The sequence below is a fragment of the Salmo trutta genome, chromosome 6, assembly GCF_901001165.1.
Source record: "Salmo trutta chromosome 6, fSalTru1.1, whole genome shotgun sequence".
NCBI lineage: Eukaryota > Metazoa > Chordata > Actinopteri > Salmoniformes > Salmonidae > Salmo > Salmo trutta.
The window spans coordinates 38,249,816-38,268,518 of record NC_042962.1 but is presented as its reverse complement, the minus strand read 5'-3'; the positions used below and the strand labels follow the sequence as shown (position 1 = coordinate 38,268,518).

General features: G+C 40.8%; 1 protein-coding gene across 1 annotated transcript in view; it reads right to left on the bottom strand.

Moving 5' to 3' along the window:
* The window catches only part of waca (WW domain containing adaptor with coiled-coil a), a 66,450-nt gene that overhangs the window by 31,200 nt on the left and 16,547 nt on the right, over nt 1–18,703 (bottom strand). Inside the window, exons 5-7 of the mRNA XM_029756240.1 lie at nt 10,884–10,999; nt 7,656–7,777; nt 2,255–2,497 (exon numbers count right to left, since the gene is read on the bottom strand). Of these exons, the coding sequence (XP_029612100.1) occupies nt 2,255–2,497; nt 7,656–7,777; nt 10,884–10,999 (481 nt within the window). The remainder of the gene's footprint in view (nt 1–2,254; nt 2,498–7,655; nt 7,778–10,883; nt 11,000–18,703) is intronic.

The window sequence follows — 18,703 nt, the reverse complement described above, 5'->3', positions numbered from 1 at the left end:
TTAGATATAAATATGAACTTGATAGAACTAAAAATGCATGCATTGTCTAACATAATGTCCTAGGAGTGTCATCTGATGGAGATTGTAAAAGGTTAGTGCATAATTTTAGCTGATTTTATGGTTTTGGTGACGCCTGTCTTTGAATTGACAATACACTACACACAGCTATTGTCAATGTACTCTCCTAACATAACCTAACTTTATGCTTTCGCCGTAAAACCTTTTTGAAATCGGAAAACGTGGTTAGATTAAGGAGATGTTTATCTTTCAAAGGGTGCCAGATAGTTGTATGTTTGAAAAACTTGAATTTGGACATTTATTTGGTTTCAAATTTGCCGCTCTTGAAATGCACCTGCTGTTGATAGGGTGCGCCACAGGTGGCACGCTAACGTCCCACATAGCCCAAAGAAGTTAACAAACTATAATTTTGGCAAGTCAGTTAAGACATCTACTTTGTGCATGACAAGTCATTTTTCCAACAATTGTTTACAGACGATTATTTCACTTATAATTCACTGTATCACAATTCCAGTGGGTCAGAAGTTTACATACACTAAGTTGACTGTGCCTTCAAACAGCTTGAAAAATTCCCAAAAATTATGTTATGGCGTTAGAAGCTTCTGATAGGCTAATTGACATCATTTGAGTCAATTGAAGGTGTACCTGTGGATGTATTTCAAGGCCTACCTTCAAACTCAGTGCCTCTTTGCTTGACATCATGGGAAAAGCAAAATATAACAGCCAAGAAAAAAAAATGAGACCTCCACAAGTCTGGTTCATCCTTGGGAGCAATTTCCAAACGCCTGAAGGTACCACGTTCATCTGCACAAACAATAGTACGCAAGTATAAACACCATGGAACCACGCAGCCGTCATACTGCTGAGGAAGGAGACTCGTTCTGTCTCCTTGAGATGAACGAACGTTGGTGCGAAAAGTGCAAATCAAATCACAGAACAGCAGCAAAAGACCTTGAAGATGCTGGAGGAAACAGGTACAAATGTATCTATATCCACAGTAAAACGAGTCCTATATCGACATTACCTGAAAGGCCGCTAAGCAAGGAAGAAGCCACTGCTCCAAAACCGCCATAAGAAAGCCAGACTACGGTTTGCAACTGCACATGGGGACAAAGATCTAACTTTTTGGAGAAATGTCCTCTGGTGTGATGAAACAAAAATAGAACTGTTTGGCCATAATGACCATCGTTATGTTTGGAGGAAAAAGGGGAGACTTGCAAGCCGAAGAACACCATCCCAACCGTGAAGCACGGGGTTGCAGCATGTTGTGGGGGTGCTTTGCAAGAGGGACTGGTGCACTTCAGAAAATAGATGGTATCATGAGGCAGGAAAATTATGTGGATATACTGAAGCAACATCTCAAGACATCAGTCAGGAAGTTAAAGCTTGGTCGCAAATGGGTCTTCCAAATGGACAATGACCCCAAGCATACTTCCAAAGTTGTGGCAAAATGGCTCAAGGACAACAAAGTCAAGGTATTGGAGTGGCCATCGCAAAGCCCTGACCTCAATCCTATAGAAAATCCGTGGGCAGATCTGAAAAAGCGTGTGCGAGCAACGAGGCCAACAAACCTGACTCAGTTCCACCAGCTGGAATGGGCCAAAATTCACCCAATTTATTGTGGGAAGCTTGTGGAAGGCTACCCAAAACGTTTGACCCAAGTTAAACAATTTAAAAGGCAATGCAACCAAATAAAACGTTTGTGTATGTAAACTTCTGACCCACTGGGAATGTGGTGATGAAAGAAAAAGCTGAAATAAATCACTCTACTATTATTGACATTTCACAGTCTTAAAATAAAGTGGTGATCCTAACTGACCAAAGACAGGGAATTTTTACTAGGATTAAATGTCAGGAATTGGGAAAAACTGAGTTTAGATGTATTTGGTTAAGGTGTATGTAAACTTCCGACTTCAACTGTACCTGCCTACTACCTGTGTAGTGTCCTCAGAGGGCAGTAAAAGAAAGGTTGAAAGACTACTGGTCTCAGTCACCATCATGACCAAAACAAAAACTTCAATCTTAATTTGCTTCAGAAGCATTCAGCATACCCTCTACCGTGTTTGTGTGTCTGAGCTATTACAGTGTTGTGGATAGAAGGGTAAGAGAATACTAGGTCTAAGAGATAAACAGATGGCGCTGACCCATAATTTGCTGGCTGCGAAAGCATTTACCACCATAACCCTCACATGTAAGACTCTTCAGAGGACATGGTGTGTGCGCACGTGACTCTTACCCTCGTTGATCTTGGCCATGTCGACACTGGCGTTGTTAAGCTGTAGGGCGGTCTGAAGTGCTGGGAGGAGCTGTCTGAGCAGTGAGGGGTCCTGGAGCAGAGGGGTATGGACGGGAGACTGCAGGACTGGGGACACGGGCACCGTGGTGGAGGACGAAGAGGAACCGGGGGTAACCGATGTGGGGTTCAGGCTCGAGCCTGAGGAGGACGCCAATGCTGGCTGCTTCTCCGCCTGGGCCGATTCTGTGGAGGGAGGGAGGAGAGGAGGGAGGGGAAAGAGTGAGGGAGGCAGCCTTGTCAGATCTCAAAAGCATTCGCACATCTGATTCTTCACGATTTTGCAGGTGCAGCGTAGGAAATGTTGAAATGTAACCTAAGAGGCCAAGACGAAAGCTTAGCCTAATAAACAAGTGATACTGGCAAGAGCAGTGTACGGGAATGCCTCTGTCTGTACAACAGACACGTTTATTAAAGACAGGGTCCGCTCCAGTGGAAACTGCCTCTTAAAAGTGGAATCGCATTTTCAAATGACAACTCGGCAAGTGGTGTGTCGAGCGAGTGACTTTTATATACAAGGGTCTGAAATGATTGACTATTTATTTAACCTTTATTTAACCAGGTAGGCAAGTTGAAAACAAGTTCTCATTTACAATTGTGACCTGGCCAAGATAAAGCAAAGCAGTTTGACACATACAACAGAGTTACACATGGAGTAAAACAAACATACAGTCAATAATATAGTAGAAAAATAAGTCTATATACAAAGTGAGCAAATTACTTAAGATAAGGGAGGTAAAGGCAAAAAAGGCCATGGTGGCGAGGTAAATACAATATAGCAAGTAAAACACTGGAATGGTAGATTTGCAGTGGAAGAAAGTGCAAAGTAGAAATAGAAATAATGAGGTGCAAAGGAGCAAAATAAATAAATAAAGTAGGGGAAGGGGTAGTTGTTTGGGCTAAATTATAGATGGGCTATGTACAGGTGCAGTAATCTGTGAGCTGCTCTGACAGCTGGTGCCTAAAGCTAGTGAGGGAGATAAGTGTTTCCAGTTTTAGAGATTTTTGTAGTTCGTTCCAGTCATTGGCAGCAGAGAACTGGGAGGAGAGGCGGCCGAAGGAGGAATTGGCTTTGGGGGTGACCAGAGAGATATACCTGCTGGAGCACGTGCTACAGGTGGGTCCTGCTATGGTGACCAGCGAGCTGAGATAACTTGATAAAGATGAGCAATAATGACTGTATAAAATATATTGTATGCTCAAATGGGTAACTTAACTTGACACCCGGTGTCATAACACATTATGACATGGTCATAACAGCTGACAGAACTTGTCATGACACATGTGACAGTGCCTTCAGACCTTGACTTTTTACACATTTTTGTTACGTTACAGTCTTATTCGAAAATGGATTAAAACATTTCTCAATCTACACACAATATAACACAATTGAAAAGAAAAAACAAATATTCAGACCCTTTGCTATGAGACTCAAAATTGAGCTCAGCTGCATCCTGTTTCCATTGATCATACTTGAGGTTTCTTCAACTTGACTGCAGTCCACCTGTGGTCAATTCAATTGATTGGACATGATTTGGAAAGGCACACCTATCTATACAAGGTCCCACAGTTGACAGTGCATGTCAGAGCAAAAACCAAGCCATGAGGTCGAAAGATTTGTCCATAGAGCTCCGAGACGGGATTGTGTCGAGGAACAGATCTGGGGAAAGGTATCAAAACATTTCTGCAGCATTCCCAGCGAAACTGGGCAATCGGGGGAGAAGGGCCTTGGTCAGGGAGGTGACCAAGAACCTGATGGTTACTCTGACAGAGCTCTAGAGTTCCTCTGCGGCGACAGGAGAACCTTCCAGAAGGACAACCATCTCTGCAGCACTCCACCAAATCAGGCCTTTATGGTGGAGATGCCAGACGGAAGCCACTCAGTACAAGGCACATGACAGCCCCTTGGAGTTTGCCAAAAGGCACTTAAAAGGACTCAGACCATGAGAAACAAGATTCTGATGAAACCAAGAAATTTGGCATGAATGCCAAGCGTCACATCTGGAGGAAACCTGGAACCATCCCTACGGTGAAGCATGGTGGTTGCAGCATCATGCTGTGGGGATGTTTTTTAGCGAAAGGGACTGGGAGACCAGTCAGGATCGAGGCAAAGATGAACAGAGCAAAGGGACGTTTTTTTTTTATACCTTTAACTAGGCAAGCCAGTTAAGAAAAAAAATCATATTTACAATGACAGCCTACAGGGGAACAGTGGGTTAACTGCCTTGTTCAGGGGCAGAACAACAGATCAGCTCGGTGATTCGATCCAGCAACCTTTCAGTTACTGGCCCAACGCTCTAACCACTAGGATAGAGAGATCCTTGATGAAAACCTGCTCCAGAGTGCTCAGGATCTCAGACTGGGTCGAAGGTTCCCCTACAGCCGCCCGAGTGGCACAGCGGTCTAAGGCACTGCGTCGCAGTGCTAGAGGCGTCAATACAGACCCTGGTTCGATTCCAGGTTGTATCACAACTGGCCGTGATCGGGAGTCACAGAGTGGCGCACAATTGGCCCAGCGCCGTCAGGGTTTGGCCTGGGTAGGCCATCATTGGAAATAAATTTGTTCTTAACTGACTTGCCTTGTTAAATAAAAATACATGTTAAAAACAGGACAATGACCCTAAGCACTCAAGCCACTCCTGCATTGTCTTGGGACAAGTCTCTGAATGTCCTTGAGTGGCCCAGCCAGAGCCCGGACTTGAACCCGATCGAACATCTCTGGAGAGACCAGTAAATAGCTGTGCTGCAATGCTCCCCATCCAACCTGACAGAGCTTGAGAGGATCTGCAGAGAATGGGAGAAACTCCCCAAATACAGGTGTGACAAGCTTGTAGCGTCATACCCTAGAAGACTTGAGGCTGTAATCGCTGCCAAAAGTGCTTCTACAAAGTACTGAGTAAAGGGTCTGAATACTTATGTAAATGTAATATTTCAGGTTTTTATTTTTAATAAATTAGCAAACATTACTAAAAATATATTTTTGCTATGTGGTATTGTGGGTAGATTCATCCATAGTCATTGAATGCTAGGAATATGGGACTAAATTAACTTGACCACTTTATTTATAATAATCTTTTAAGGGTGTCAATTTTGACCCCTACCTAACTTTTAATATTACTTGTTACACAAATTGTCTTAAACTGAGCAAATTCTAAATATACTTCCCCCATTTTCTTGAGCATACAATATAGCTCAGTATTTGAATTATTTATTTTACATAGACACTATTGCTCATCTTTATCAAGGGTGTCAATTTCGGACCCCACTGTACACACAGTAGTTCCATCTTGGAAAATTGTCTAATGATTCAAACCTTCTCAAATCAACAGGCTTTTGAAGTCTGGTTAGAAGCCCCCGCTAGGCTGTCCTCCCCATCTGGCTGTGCAGCACAGGCACACGCTCACCAACATGAGCCACCACCACTCCTGCAGTATCTCCAGTAAGTGACTACACTTTCACTGAGACAATGAGAGCCTTAGATTAGATTAAAATGATCTGAAAACACCAAGTCACAAATACCAGAGAATTATAAGAGCGGTTTTGAACGTCAACAGTGAAGACGCGACTCCGGGATGCTGGCCTTCTAGGCAGAGTTACAAAGAAAAAGCTATATCTCAGACTGGCCAATAAAAATAAAAGATTATGATGGGCAAAAGAACACAGACACTGGACAGAGGAGCTGTCGGAATCGCCTCTTCACTGTTGACTTTGAGACTGGTGTTTTGCGGGTACTATTTAATGAAGCTGCCAGATGAGTTCTTGTGAGGTGTCTGTTACTCAACTCTAATGTACTTGTCCTCTTGCCCAGTTGTGCACCAGGGCCTCCCACTCTTCTTTCTATTCTGGTTAGGGCCAGTTTGTGCTGCTCTGTGAAGGGAGTAGTACACAGCATTGTACGAGATCTTCAGTTTCTTGGCAATTTCTCGCATGGAATAGCCTTCATTTCTCAAAACAAGAATAGAATGACGAGTTTCAGAAGAAAGGCCTTTGTTTCTGGCCACTTTGAGCCTGTAATTGAACCCACAAATGCTGATGCTCCAGATACTCAACTAGTCTAAAGAAGGCCAGTTTTGCTTCTTTAAATCAGGACTACAGTTTTCACCTGTGCTAACAATTGCAAAAGGGTTTTCTAACACAACGTGCCATTGGAACACAGGAGTGATGGTTGCTGATAATGGGCCTCTGTACGCCTATGTAGATATTCCATAATAATTAAAAAGTTGTTTCCCGCTACAATAGTCATTTACAACATTAACAATGTCTACACTGTATTTCTGATCAATCTGATATTTTAATGGACAAAAATGTGCTTTTCTTTCAAAAACAAGGACATTTCTATGTGACCCCCAACTTTTGAACGGTAGTGTATGTCATAAAATATATTCACCCTACCCAGTATTGTAATCAAAACTTACCAGAAAGCATGTAGTCCTTGGCTCAGACATTGTAGTAGTGTGGGCTCAATAGCATCTCATTAGTGTGCAAGATCTTGAGAATCAGCTGTACATGCGATGGAAGAGTGCACTGCACATGTGATGAAAGAACGCACTGTGCATGCAGAGGGTTGCAATTCCATTGAATTGGGGATAGTTTAACCAAAATATGCCACAAGACCTATAATTGCCTTATGTGTATCCCACAAAAAAAGGTTCACTGTTATAAGGTAACTTTTTTCATGAATTTAAGCAACTTTTTTCATGAATTTAAGCAACATTTCGTGGCTTAACTTCCCATGGAAAATGTCTGGAAATGTACCGCAAATTTTTCGACCCTTTGCAACCATAGATGTAGTTACAGTATGGAATTCACAACTAAATGTTTGCCAGCTAGATATCTTAAATATTAAGTTAACTGTCTAAAATGTTCTAAATGCTCTGCAGTTGTGCATTTGGTTTGCTAATTTAGTAGCTAGTTAGCTATCTAGCTAAGCTGTTAGCTTCTACCAAAATCAAGCATCGCAGAGAACCCCCTCCTGGATCAAGAGCCTTGCAGTCTAATATTTGTTTTGGGCATGCAGTAAATGGAGTAGCATTTTAGAGTTACTTGTATGAACTGGGATGTCTGTCCTTAATTAGTTTAGATCAGAGACAGTATAAAATATTTGCAATGCGCTCGATACCATTTAGTTAGAATTCTCTATGGGATTTTACATGTACTTTGGATTACAGAGGCTGTGGGGTTCGAAAATAGCGCCTCTTGTGCTTAGTGCAGGTATTACCGAATATCCCAGTATGGCACAAGGTCGGTATGAAGGCATGACACCGCCCAAACCTACCTTTGTACCTCAATGGGAGACCTTGTATAAAAAAAATAATAATTTAAACATATTTTTTAAAAGACTTACTAGCAGCAGTAAAGCCAGTGGCTGATGTAGCCTGCTGCATGGCCTCCCGTCTGTAGTCCCTGTCTTTGGGGAAACTGTTGACTGGCGTCAACTTAGTGGAGGACTCCTTCTGCCTCTGCTCTCTGGGAAACAAACAAACAGTCAAGTTAGAGCTCAAGTTTGCATCTCAAATGGCACCATCCATCACTACTTTTGACCAGGGCCCTAAGGTAAGTAAAACACATTGTCACTCAAAGATGAGGAAGATCTGCGCAAAGGTAGAGCCCTATATAATATGTTCGTTTTTTCTGCCAGATTCAGTTTAATCTGTATGAAAAAGCCAACTGAAATTTACTCCTGAGGTGCTGACCTGTTGCACCCTCTACAACCACTATTATAATTATTTGACCCTGCGGATCATCTATGCACGTTTGAACATTTTGGCCATGTACTGTTATAATCTCAACCCAGCACAGCCAGAAGAGGACCGGCTACCCCTCAGAGCATGGTCTCTTCCTAGGGTCATGCCTTTCTAGGGAGTTTTTCCTAGCAACTGTGCTTCTATATCTGCATTGCTTGCTGTTTGGGGTTTTAGGCTGGGTTTCTGTATAGCACTTTGTGACATCGGCTAATGTAAAAAGGGCTTTATAAATAAATTTGATTGAGTTTAGTTTTTCCCCAAATTCCATTTTCTCCGTTTAGTTCAGGTTTTTCCCAGTTTAATGACAAAAAAACTACTTTTTTAATAGAAAAACTAAATATGTTCTAAATCAGAGATTGGCAATTAATTTAGGAAATCTGTTAAAGTGTTCTAACTAATAAAAGACGTGATCGCGTCTCAATCAAGTTATGAAATTGTTATTTTCAAATACAAATCTATTGTTGGGCTTAGTTGTGGTCAATATGCAGTGTTCAAATTATGATGGGAAAACAAATCTAAATAAATGTCTGGGTTTTGGGTGTAGTTACCCTTTAATTCAAGTGTGTACCAGTCAAAGACTGTTGTTTGGTTAGCAATGTTTCTGTAGCGCTCCTGTGATTGCAAAGTTTGCAAAACAAAATGGCCACAGGATTGATGCAAATAATGATAACATTCTGTCAGGTAGGCTACTTTGTAGTTAGTCTCACGTTGCCATACCTCAAATCACGTCGTTGTCACGCCTCCCTTTGAGGTCTGGAGAATTTTGTATTGCAAAAACGTTTTGAATGGTCAACTGGGATTTTGATTGGATGTTACATTTCAAGAACCCTCCACCCACACGCCCATAGAACGGGTGCTGTGTGTTATGTGCATCACTGTTTTCCGTCCGGGTAGTTGTTCCTATGCTAGTTTCAAGAGCTAGTTTAAGTGTGGCCAATAGTCTGCTATTTATAGAAATTGAAAGTGGATTATGCTGGTAAAAGTCAAACTTCGCAACATGTTCTTTACTGCTCTGATGACAAACACTTTTTTCCCCCTAGTCTCCATTCGTCCACGTGGCCACTGGCTGTGCTACCACCAAAAACATTGTTAAGATCGTTAATCTAACCACACTGTCCGATTTCAAAAAGGCTTTACAACGAAAGCAAAACATTAGATTATGTCAGCAGAGTACCCAGCCAGAAATAATCAGACACCCATTTTTCAAGCTAGCATATAATGTCACATAAACCCAAACCACAGCTAAATGCAGCACTAACCTTTGATGATCTTCATCAGATGACAATCTTAGGACATTATGTTATACAATACATGCATGTCTGTTCAATCAAGTTCATATTTGTATCAAAAACCAGCTTTTTACATTAGCAGGTGACTAGCATGTGACTAGCATTCCCACCGAACACTTCCGGTGAATTTACTAAATTACTCACGATAAACGTTCACAAAAAACATAATTATTTTAAGAATTATAGATACAGAACTCCTCTATGCACTCGATATGTCCGATTTTAAAATAGCTTTTCGGTGAAAGCACATTTTGCAATATTCTAAGTAGATAGCCCGCCCGGCATCACAGGGCTAGCTATTTAGACACCCAGCAAGTTTAGCACTCACCAAAGTCAGATTTACTATAAGAAAAATGTTATTACCTTTGCTGTCTTCGTCAGAATGCACTCCCAGGACTTCTACTTCAATAACAAAAGGTTGGTTTGGTCCCAAATAATCCATTGTTATATCCAAATAGCGGCGTTTTGTTCGTGCGTTCAAGACACTATCCGAAAGGGTAAATAAGGGTTACGAGCACGACGCATTTCGTGACAAAAAAATTCTAAATATTCCATTACCGTACTTCGAAGCATGTCAACCGCTGTTTAAAATCAATTTTTATGCCATTTTTCTCGTAAAAAAGCGATAATATTCCGACCGGGAAATCGTTTTTTATTACAAAAAGAGTGAAAGTAAAAGCATGCTATCCCCTCATGCACGAGCCTCAGTCTGATGGCCCTCTGATAGAGCACTTGCCAAACGCGCTAGTGTGTTTCAGCCTGGGCCTTGAATTACGTCATTCAGCTTTTTCCCGGGTTCTGAGAGCCTATGGGAGCCGTAGGAAGTGTCACGTCATGCCAGAGATCCCCTGTTTTTGTTAGAGATGATCAAGGAGGGCAAGAAATGGTCAGACAGGCCACTTCCTGTAAGGAATCTTCTCAGGTTTTGGCCTGCCATATGAGTTCTGTTATCCTCACAGACACCATTCAAACAGTTTTAGAAACTTTAGGGTGTTTTCTATCCAAAGCCAATAATTATATGCATATTCTAGTTACTGGGCAGGAGTAGTAACCAGATTAAATCAGGTACGTTTTTTATCCGGCCGTGCAAATACTGCCCCCTAGCCCCAACAGGTTAATGAATGCATTTTCTAATAATTTCAACAAATGTAGTTGATTTCCTACTAAGTTCAACACATTTTTTTAATACCAGTTTTAAATGTCTGTATTCCAAGATTCTGTCCGCCTTCTCTGAAATGTTTTTTTTTTTGTTTTTTTTTTTAAGGCTCTACAAAGGGAATGATAACTTACAAACAATATGGCTTGTTATGTTACATGTAATGCAATAACAAATCAGGACAAGGGTAGAGCAATGCAAAGCCATCTTAGTCTTAGTTTTTTGGTAAGCGGTGTTTATGAATTCAGACATCAGTTTCACAGCTCATCAAGGACTTAAGAGAGAAGCAATTTAAAAATGAATACAAAACCTGGCCAGCCAGCACAGTTCAGCTCAACAGTGTGAAATCGGTATTATGTTAATGAAAATGGCGTAATGCATACCTCTCCAGCCACTCTTTGGGTTTCTCCCACTGTGAGACCTCGGTCCTGCAGTTGTAGTAGTACTTCTTCCCAGAGGAACTGATGTGCTCTGACCAGTCATCTTTATCTTCATAAGGCTGAGGAGTAGGGAAGAGGACATTTATGTAAGGGAGAAAGGAAAAAGATGAGTGAGGGAGAGGGGAACATTTTACGTTGAGGACCTCCCGAGACAGGAATACCACAGGAGGCCAACATCTGCCGAGACACTGGTCTCACAACAGCGGACCTACAAGGCGTCATGAACCACAGAGAGCTATGGCAAGCCATCATTCGGTGCATTGTGCCGCCACAAGCAAGCAGACTGAAGGCATTTACAATGTCTTCAGAAAGTATTCATACCCCTTCACTTATTCTACTTTGTTGTGTTACAGCATGAATTCAAAATGGATAACATTTATTTCTCACCCATCTACACACAATACCCCATGATAAAGATAAAACATGTTTTTAGAAGTTAGCAAATTTATTGAAATGCAGTAATATCCGATTTACATAAGTACTCACACCAGAGTCAAGAAATGTTAATCACATATGGCAGCAATTACAACTGAGTCTTTCTGGGTAAGTCTAAGAGCTTTGCACACCTGGATTGTATCATATTTACACATTAATTAAAACAACTCTTCAAACTATGAAGTTGGTTGTCGCTAGACAGCCATTTAACTCTTGCCATAGATGCCACTCAGGAACATTCAACATAGTCTTGGTAAGCAGTGTATATTTTGCCTTGTGTTTTAGGTTATTGTCCTGCTGAAAGGTGAATTTGTCTCCCAGTGTCTGTTGGAAAGCAGACAACCAGATTTTCCCCTAGGATTTTGCCTGTGCTTAGCTCTATTCTGTTTCTTTATATCCCAAAAATATGGAGTGTGGTACTCAGGCATGTTTTAGAATATTTATATTATGTACAGGCTTCCTTCTTTTCACTCTGTCATTTAGGTTAGTATTGTGGATTAAGTTATTGTCCTGAGCACATAGTGCAAATGTGCAATGATCATGCTGTTTAACTTTAGGGTATAGGGGGCAGTATTTTTGATTTCGGATGAAAAGCGTGCCCAGAATAAACTGCCTAATACTCGGGCCCAGAGTCAAATATTTGCATATTATTAGTAGATTTGGATAGAAAACACTCTGAAGTTTCTAAACCTGTTTGAATGATGTCTGAGTATAACAGAACTCATATGGCAGGCAAAAACCTGAGAAAAATCCAGTGGGAAATCTGAGAATTGTAGTTCTTTTGAATCCCTATCGAAACTACAGCGTCTGTGGGGTCACGTTGCACTTCCTAAGGCTTCCATTGGCTGTCAACAGCCTTTAGAAACGTGTTTCATCCTTCTCCTGTTACAGGGCAGAGAATAGTAGCTCAGTCAATGAATGGACTGCCTATGGACAAAGGGCTTGGGTATGCGCGAGCCCGCCATTCCATATTTTTCTCCTGGAATGAATACGCCATTGTCCGGTTGGAATATTATCGACGTCATATGTTAACTTGTTGGGGATAGGGGGCAGTGTTTGCACGGCTGGATAAAAAACGTACCCGATTTAATCTGGTTACTACTCCTGCCCAGTAACTAGAATATGCATATAATTATTGGCTTTGGATAGAAAACACCCTAAAGTTTCTAAAACTGTTTGAATGGTGTCTGTGAGTATAACAGAACTCCTATTGTAGGCAAAAACCTGAGAAGATTTCATGCAGGAAGTGGCCTGTCTGACAAGGTGTTGTTGTTCTTGCTTCTGTTTATTGAAGAGTCAGGATCTTAGCTGTAACGTGACACTTCCTACGTGTGTCATCTGATGAAGATCATCAAAGGTTAGTGCTGCATTTAGCTGTCTTCTAGGGTTTTGTGACATTATATGCTCGCTTGAAAAATGGGTGTCTGATTATTTCTGGCCGGGTACTCTGCTGACATAATCTAATGTTTTGCTTTCGTTGTAAAGCCTTTTTGAAATCGGACAGTGTGGTTAGATTAACGAGAGTCTTGTCTTTAAAATGGTGTAAAATAGTAATATGTTTGAGAAATTGAAGTAATAGCATTTCTAAGGTATTTGAAAATCACGCCACAGGATTCAACTGGCTGTTACGTAGGTGGGACGAATTCGTCCCGCCGGTCCTAGAGAGGTTAAAAATACCCTAAGGATTGATTGTAAACAACGTTTGACATGTTTCTACGACCGGTAATGGAACATTTTGACTTTGTGTCCTGATTTACACTCGCGCGTTATGCCTTTAGATAGTGATCTGAACGCACAAACAAAACGGAGGTATTTGGACATAAATATGGAGTATTTCGAACAAAACGAACATTCTTGTGGAAGTAGGAGTCCTCGGAGTGCATTCTGACAAAGATCAGCAAGAGAGTAAGAGAATATTTATAATACTAATTCTGAGTTTAGTTGACCCCAGAACTTGGCGGGTATCTGTATAGCTTGCTTTGATGGCTGAGGTCTGTACTCAGAATATTGAAAAATGTGCTTTCTCCGTAAAGCTATTTAAAAATCTGACACAGCGGTTGCATTAACCTCCCTGGGCAAGGTGGGACGTTTGTGTCCCACCTAGTCAACAGCCAGTGGAATCGCGTGGCGCGAAATACAAATACCTCAAAAATGCTATAACTTAAATTTCTCAAACATAGGACTATTTTACACCATTTTAAAAAAGACTCGTTAATCTAACCACATTGTCCGATTTCAAAAAGGCTTTACAGCGAAAGCAAAACATTAGATTGTCAGGAGAGTACCCTGCCAAAAATAAATCACAGCCATTTTCAAAGCAAGCATATGTCACAAAAACCAAACACACAGCTAAATGCAGCACTAACCTTTGATGATCTTCATCAGATGACACTCCTAGGACATTATGTTATACAATACATGCATGTTTTGTTCAATCAAGTTCATATTTATATGAAAAACCAGCTTTTTACATTCGCATGTGATGTTCAGAACTAGCATACCCACCGCAAACCTCCGGTGAATTTACTAAATTGCTCACGATTAACGTTCACAAAATACATCAATTATTTTAAGAATTATAGATACAGAACTCCTTTATGCAATCGCGGTGTCAGATTTTAAAATAGCTTTTCGGCGAAAGCACATTTTGCAATAATCTGAGTATATAGCACAGCCATCACAGCTAGCTATTTTGACACCCACCAAGTTTGGCCTTCACCAAACTCATAATTACTATTAGAAAAATTGGATTACCTTTGCTGTTCTTCGTCAGAATGCACTCCCAGGACTTCTACTTCAACAACAAATGTTGTTTTGGTTCCAAATAATCCATAGTTATATTCAAATACCTCCGTTTTGAGCGAGCGTTGAGGTCAGTATCCAAAGGGTGACGCGTGAGTGTATTTCGTGACAAAAAATTTCAAAATATTCCATTACCGTACTTCGAAGCATGTCAAACGCTGTTTAAAATCAATTTTTATGCTATTTATCTCGTAAAATAGCGATAATATTCCAACCAGGCAACGTTGTATTCATTCAAAGGCTGAAAGAAAAAAATTGAGAATCCACATGAATGCGCATCTCCAGTGTCACTGTTCACTGCCTGACCACTCACAAAATCTCCTGATGTTCTTCGCCCAGAGACAGGAGAGACGTCATTCCACTTTCTGCCACCTTCTGAGAGCCAATGGAAGCCTTAGAAAATGTCACGTTACAGCAGAGATGCTGTATTTTTGATAGAGATGCCACAGAAGGACAACAAATTGTCAGACAGGGCACTTCCTGTATGGAATCTTCTCAGGTTTTGGCCTGCCATATGAGTTCTGTTATACTCACAGACACCATTCAAACAGTTTTAGATACTGTAGAGTGTTTTCTATCCAAATCTACTAATTACATGCATATTCTCGTTTCTGGGCAAGAGTAGTAACCAGTTTAAATCGGGTACGTTTTTTATCCGGCCGTGCAAATACTGCCCTCTAGACCCAACAGGTTAAGGAGAAGTATATCTATAATTCTATCAATAACTGTTGTAAATTTTATCAACGTTTACGATGCGTATTTTTATAAATTGATGTGCTCATTCACCGGAAGTTTGTGGGAATACATTTTCTGAACATCACGCGCCAATGTAAAATGCTGTTTTTGGATATAAATATGAACTTTATCAAGCAAAACATACATGTATTGTATAACATGAAGTCCTATGAGTGCCATCTGATGAAGATCAAAGGTTAGTGAATATTTTAGCTGTACTTTTGGTTTTTGTGATGCATGTCCTTGCTTGGAAAATGGCTGTGGTTTCTCTTGTGAAGTTTATGTCCTAACATAATCTAATTGTATGCTTTCGCCGTAAAGCCTTTTTGAAATCGGACAATGTGGTTAGATTAACGAGAGTCTTATCTTTAAAATGGTGTAAAATAGTTGATTGTTTGAGAAAATGAAATTATGAGATTTTTGCTGTTTTGTATTTCGCACCATGCTATTTCACTGGCTGTTGAATAGTGTGTCCCTAGCATCCCACCTAGCCGAGAGAGGTTAATAAGCTTCTTGATATGGCACACCTGTCAGGTGGATAATCACTTAGTGGTGTAAACAGATCTGTGCACAAAATTTGAGCAAAATAATATTTTTGTGCATATATATATATATATATATATATATATACACATACATACACATACACTTTCTTTTAGTGCATATGGTGTGTTTAGGCCAGTGACAGTCTCAATGGAATCCATTTTAAATTCAGAGTAACAAAATGTGGAAAAAGTCAAGGAGTTTGAATACTTTATGAAGGCACTGTAGGGTAGAGAGGGAGGAGGACATTTAGGTAAGAAGGAGGAGAGCGAACAGTGAACAGGAAGGAGGTACAGGGGGCATTTAGTTAAAGAGGAAGGGGGGAGAGAAGAGGACATCGGTAAGAAGGGAGAGAGAGAACGGGACATTTGGCAAGAAGATGACGACATTCGGGAAAGGAAAGAGCATGAGAAGGGACAATTAAGTAAGGATAGGAGAAAATACAATGATGCATTTTATCCCATCAAGAGTTGAGAGGCGCAGCAAGACACGAGAGAGGGTCTGATGCAAGAGCTTGCAATGTGAGATGTAAACGATGTGTGGGTCTATCTGGGCATGAAGGTTTGGCTCCGATACCAGGGCTGGTTGGGAGATGGAGGGACGGATGCTGGCTAACCCAACTGACAACTAGGAAGGCTTCTCAAGACTTCAAAATATTGGTGTTTTTGTGATTGTTGAGGTGGATGCTTTGGTAGTACGGCAATAATGTTTCCTGATTCGGAAAACCACCTGCCCAGGGACTACAGATACAAATCTGTTGTATTTACAGGCCTGTTGAAAATGGTGTGCATAAAACGGAAGTAGGAGAGGAATTAGCCTAGCAGCTGATAGCAGCATAAGACTGTTTCCCCCTGTAGGTCTTCACTTGACATCGGTGTTACCTTGGTCCTGCTTGCTATCAAAGACATACTTTTTGAGCAGACGAAAGGACAATTTATCTGTTCGACAATCATTCTGTACCACTGAAAGAATATTTTCTTGTTTACCAAGGCAAATGTACTGTGACAATTTATCCGACATGTATGAATGGAAAACTAATGTTGGTGAAGCCTACCCTTATTTTATTTGTTTCCAATTTAATCAATCAAATACAAGTCTTTAAAATAATTGTCTGACACAGTAATTTTATATCAAAATCTGGGGTAAAATATCCCTGGACTGTCCATATTTGAAATGTGTAACGAAATCAAGTCAAGTCCCTTTTTCAGGACCCTGTCTTTCAAAGATAATTCGTAAAACTCCAAATAACTTCACAGATCATCATTGTGAAGGCTTTAAACACCGTTTCCAATGCTTGTTCAACGAACCATAAACAATTAATGAACATGCACCTGTGGAATGGTCGTTGAGCTGTTTCCCAAAACCACCGTTACTGAAGTTGCACTTGAAAACGCTCATTATTTACCGACTGCCTCAGACAACTCGTAGAACAGCTAAGTGCGTCGTTAGATGCTTTTTTGCAACAATTGAAAGATCTCCGCTAAACATTGAACCATGATGTTTATCTGTCTGACTGCCAATAACTTCAGAACGAAGTCGACTACAAATACAGTCTTTGCAATTGTTACAAATAAGTGAAGGATAAAAAGATGCTTCAAATGAAAACTGAAATGACTGCATTAAAAGATTGGAAAATGTAGGCCCATGTAGCTCACCTATCATATTTAAATCAATTGATTTTGCCAAAAGGCAGTAACTGCCTGCAATTTTGCCTCAATACATTTGATTTGTAACAACGTGTGCAATAACGTGCCCAATCTGTGATTCAGTGCATTATTATTGGGTAAACCTAATAAGACCCGCTTTTCTTTTGATCCCATCACTGATAAGTGATGTGATCGAACTGATTACTGATTAGAATAATAGAGAGAATTATTTATTTCAGCTTTTATTTCTTTCATCACATTCCCAGTGGGTCAGAAGTTTACATACACTCAATTAGTATTTGGTAGCATTGGCTTTAAATGATTTAACTTCGGTCAAATGTTTTGGTTAGCCTTCCACAACCTTCCCACAATAAGTTGGATGAATTTTGGCCCATTCCTCCTGACAGAGCTGGTGTAACCGAGTCAGGTTTGTAGGCCTCCTTGCTCGCAAACACTTTTTCAGTTCTGCCCACAAATTTGCTTTCGGATTGAGGTCAGTGCTTTGTGATGGCCACTCCAATACCTTGACTTTGTTGTCCTTAAGCCATTTTGCCACAAGTTTGGAAGTATGCTTGGGGTCATTGTCCATTTGGAAGACCCATTTGCGACCAAGCTTTAACTTCCTGACTGATGTCTTGAAATGTTGCTTCAATATATCCACAATTATTTATCCTCATGATGCCATCTATTTTCTGAAGTGCACCAGTCCCTCCTGCAGCAAAGCACCCCCGCAACATGATGCTGCCACCCCCGTTCTTCACGGCTGGGAAGGTGTTCTTCGGCTTGAAAGGCTCCTCCTTTTTCCTCCAAACATAACGATGGTCATTATGGCCAAACAGTTCTATTTTTGTTTCATCAGACCAGAGGACATTTCTCCAAAAAGTACGATCTTTGTCCCCATGTGCAGTTGCAAACCGTAGTCTGGCTTTTTTATGGTGGTTTTGGAGCAGTGGCTTCTTCCTTGCTGAGCGGCCTTTCAAGTTGTCGATATAGGACTCGTTTTACTGTGGATATAGATACTTTTGTACCTTTTTCCTCCAGCATCTTCACAAGGTCTTTGATGTTATTCTGGGATTGATTTGCACTTTTCTCACCAAAGTATGTTCAGCTCTAGGAGACAGAACGCGTCTCCTTCCTGAGCGGTATGGTGGCTGCGTGGTCCCATGGTGTTTATACTTGCGTGCTATTGTTTGTACAGATGAATGTGGTACCGTCAGGTGTTTGGTCTTGGCTGATTTCTTTTGATTTCCCCATAATGTCAAGCAAAGAGGCACTGAGTTTGAAGGTAGGCCTTGAAATACCTCCACAGGTACTCTTCCAATTGACTCAAATTATGTCAATTAGGCTATCAGAAGCTTCCAAAGCATGGCATCATTTTCTGGAATTTTCCAAGATGTTTAACTTTTTTGGGATAGGAGGCAGTATTTTCACGTCTGGATAAAAAGCGTGCCCAAAGTAAACTTTCTGCTACTCCGGCCCAGAAGCTAGGATATGCATATAATTGGTAGATTTGGATAGAAAACACCCTAAAGTTTCTAAAACTGTTAAAATAATGTCTGTGAGTATAACAGAACTTATTTGGCAGGCAGGCGAAACCCAGAG